The 2,758-nt window shown below is 27.2% G+C and overlaps 1 protein-coding gene across 1 annotated transcript; it reads right to left on the bottom strand.

Moving 5' to 3' along the window:
• Positions 1-1,483: 1,483 nt before the first annotated feature.
• Positions 1,484-2,752, bottom strand: LOC119672685. The gene is made up of 2 exons (XM_038083804.1): positions 2,685-2,752; positions 1,484-2,618 (listed from the first exon to the last, which is right to left on the bottom strand). Exons 1-2 carry the CDS (start codon positions 2,733-2,735, stop codon positions 1,635-1,637), a joined length of 1,035 nt encoding a protein of 344 aa, XP_037939732.1. The 5' UTR covers positions 2,736-2,752; the 3' UTR covers positions 1,484-1,634.
• Between the last annotated feature and the right edge of the window lie 6 nt (positions 2,753-2,758).

Genomic DNA, 2,758 nt, shown 5'->3' with positions numbered 1-2,758 from the left:
TTTTTGTACAACAAAATAAAAGCAACAAAATAAAGGACAACAAAATAAAAAACAAATTTTACCAAAAAGGATAAAATTTGTTTTTGAAGAATTAAAAAAATTGGTTTGCCAACGTTAGAATTTGAAAACCAACTAAATACCGAGCAGCGTCTGATAACCCAATTGAATACACAAACTTGTTCAATGTCTTTACTGTTATATAAATATTTTATAAATGTGTTGAAATTATTTTTAGTTTGTACAAACAATTAAGCTATATCTGCATATAGAATAAAGATCTAAGTTGAAATCATGGCCTGTAAAAAATCTTATTCTTTCCCATATATCAATACAGTTTTAGATTTTTTTGGGTGTTGGAAATTATGGAGTGGCATTTATTCATTTTGAAGAATTCGGTTTCGATATATATCGGAACCACATAATATACATTAGCGAAATTTCATACATTTTTAGAGAACAATTTGTCTTACAATAAATTTATTGTTCTAACGAGTAATTATGTTCTGTATATATAACACATACATTTAGAGTTGCCAGGTCTTACATGATTAAGTAATTACTATGACGTCAATTACATTATTACATATTACTTGTTTTGATTATTTTTTATTTTTTATCATATATAAGAATAAACAAAATGTTTTTTATATAACAAACATAAGATATTACGATTTTAATATCTTATTACGATATTAGTTTATTACGATATTAATATGATGATCTTAGATTTATTGGAGAACATGCTTGTAGACGTGTGTGAATTCAAATAAATTGAGGTAAAGTAAATTGAAATTTCCTAGGAATTTTTTGCACTGCATTTATGTAAATATTTATTTATTCATTTATTGAACTTATTTATTATTTTTGGTTAAAAGTATTTAAATTTATTTATTAAACATATTTTAAAATTTTCACGATGGTAATACCTAATTTATCTAATTTTTATCTAATTTACCCTACTCGAAATTCTGATAAATACCAACATTCCAAAATCATTGTTCTGATTAGTATCTGTTTATAGTATTTGATTGTTAAAATTTTCATAACTAAAGTTTGAAAAGTTCAAAAGTAATTTGGGATAATTTTAGTAAAGATGTTTTATCTTTTTTTTTCTGTAGATTGTTTTACACATGATAGCCACCGATGACTGTTTTTTCATATTATTAAGTTTTTTAAATTTTCAAAATTTTGAACAATTTATCTTCATAGCCTCGGTATCGTTTGAAAAAATTTGAAAAATATTTAACATTTTTCTTAACAATTTTATTAAATAAATTTGGCTTTATTAATCGAATTAGTTCAAATTAATTTTTTTAAATAATAGTGAAAATAAATTACAAAATATTTTGTTGAAAATTATTTAGATATTTATTTAAAATAACATTAAACTACATTAAAAAATAAATTACACTGACATCGAGAGTTAAAATATGGAAACTCCAAAGCAACTATTGCAAAAAATATATTTTTTTTTTGGTATAAACCACTTTTATATTTAATTTTTAATCGCTGATTACTATATTATATAAAATGTACAATATCATTTTTCATTATAATAAAATAACAAAATATTTTTGGCAATAGCTTTATATGTAATGTACATATTAGCATAATAAAACTATATATTATTCATTTTATGACAATATAATTTCCTCCTTAACATCTGATGAATCATTCTGATCCTGTTCTAACTTCAGAGCTCGTTTCTGTAAATGCCGCCATAATGTACTCTTCGGTATGTCAAACAAATTTGCGGCATGATTCTGTGAAACACCTTGATGAATGCATGCATAGACCGCTTTGGCAAGTTTCTCTCTTAATTCCTCTCGTGTGCCAGGATCTCGTTTTTTACATACAATAAAATCAGGTAATCTTCCTTGCTGAGACAAGCGTACTTTGTATCTGTGCAATGTTGACATTGGTATGTCTAAATCGTGACTAATACTCTTCAATGACTCGCCCGTTTTAAGCCTCTCATGTACTAATTTTATTTGCGGATTCTCTCGTGCAGTTTTCATATAATTTGGATGTAGACGCACTCGTCGCCAAAGTACAGTTTTTGATAATTCGTATTTTACAGCTGCTTTTTGTAGACTCATACCTTCTTCAATTACCGCCTGAACAGCTAAATCTATTAGGCTTTCCGCTGAACGACGCACCTCAGTTTTTGCAATCGTTTTATCTTCCACAGAGTCTGTTGTTGATACTACTGTTTGTTCCATTTGTATTGGATCTGCATCGGTTTTCATTTTGTACATTTTTCCTTTGGGTATGATTTGCACTACCGACGACTGACTTTCTATGCTTGCTGAACCTCTTGGAATGTTATGTATTTTTGTTGAAATTATTGGATTTTCTGTGTTATTATATTCCTCAATTATATTGCTTTCTACGTCCTCTTCGGTGTCTATTTTTTCAGCACTTTCGCCATTACCAGTGTCTATATCTTGATTTTGAGCTAAAGCAAATGTTCCGTTTTCGCCTGTCAATATAAATTCACCATTATTTGCTCCTTGTATATGCTCAATTGAATATGTAATTTTGTGGTTTGGTTCATGATAAACATCAAGAAATTCTAATTCGCGCGGTGGTCCTGGGTCAGTAACATTTTGTGTTTCCTAAAAATAAGCATTAAAATATTATAATTATGGTAATAATTAAAATTATTATCAACAAAAACTTACATCAACTTTTTGTGAATAATTATCCTGCTCTACAAGATCGCAATGTTCCATTTGAACGTCTGTTAAATTTTTAA

Source organism: Teleopsis dalmanni, chromosome 1 (assembly GCF_002237135.1).
Source record: "Teleopsis dalmanni isolate 2A chromosome 1, ASM223713v2, whole genome shotgun sequence".
Taxonomy (NCBI): domain Eukaryota; kingdom Metazoa; phylum Arthropoda; class Insecta; order Diptera; family Diopsidae; genus Teleopsis; species Teleopsis dalmanni.
Note: the sequence above shows the minus strand (reverse complement) of the source record. Positions and strands in the feature narration are given on the sequence as shown.

Bases quoted from the DNA above. Each gene is read 5' to 3' on its own strand.
- LOC119672685 (XM_038083804.1), bottom strand. From the start codon at position 2,735: ATGGAACATTGCGATCTTGTAGAGCAGGATAATTATTCACAAAAAGTT. The intron at 2,619-2,684 runs GTAAGTTTTTGT...GCTTATTTTTAG, and splicing joins ATTATTCACAAAAAGTTGAT to GAAACACAAAATGTTACTGA.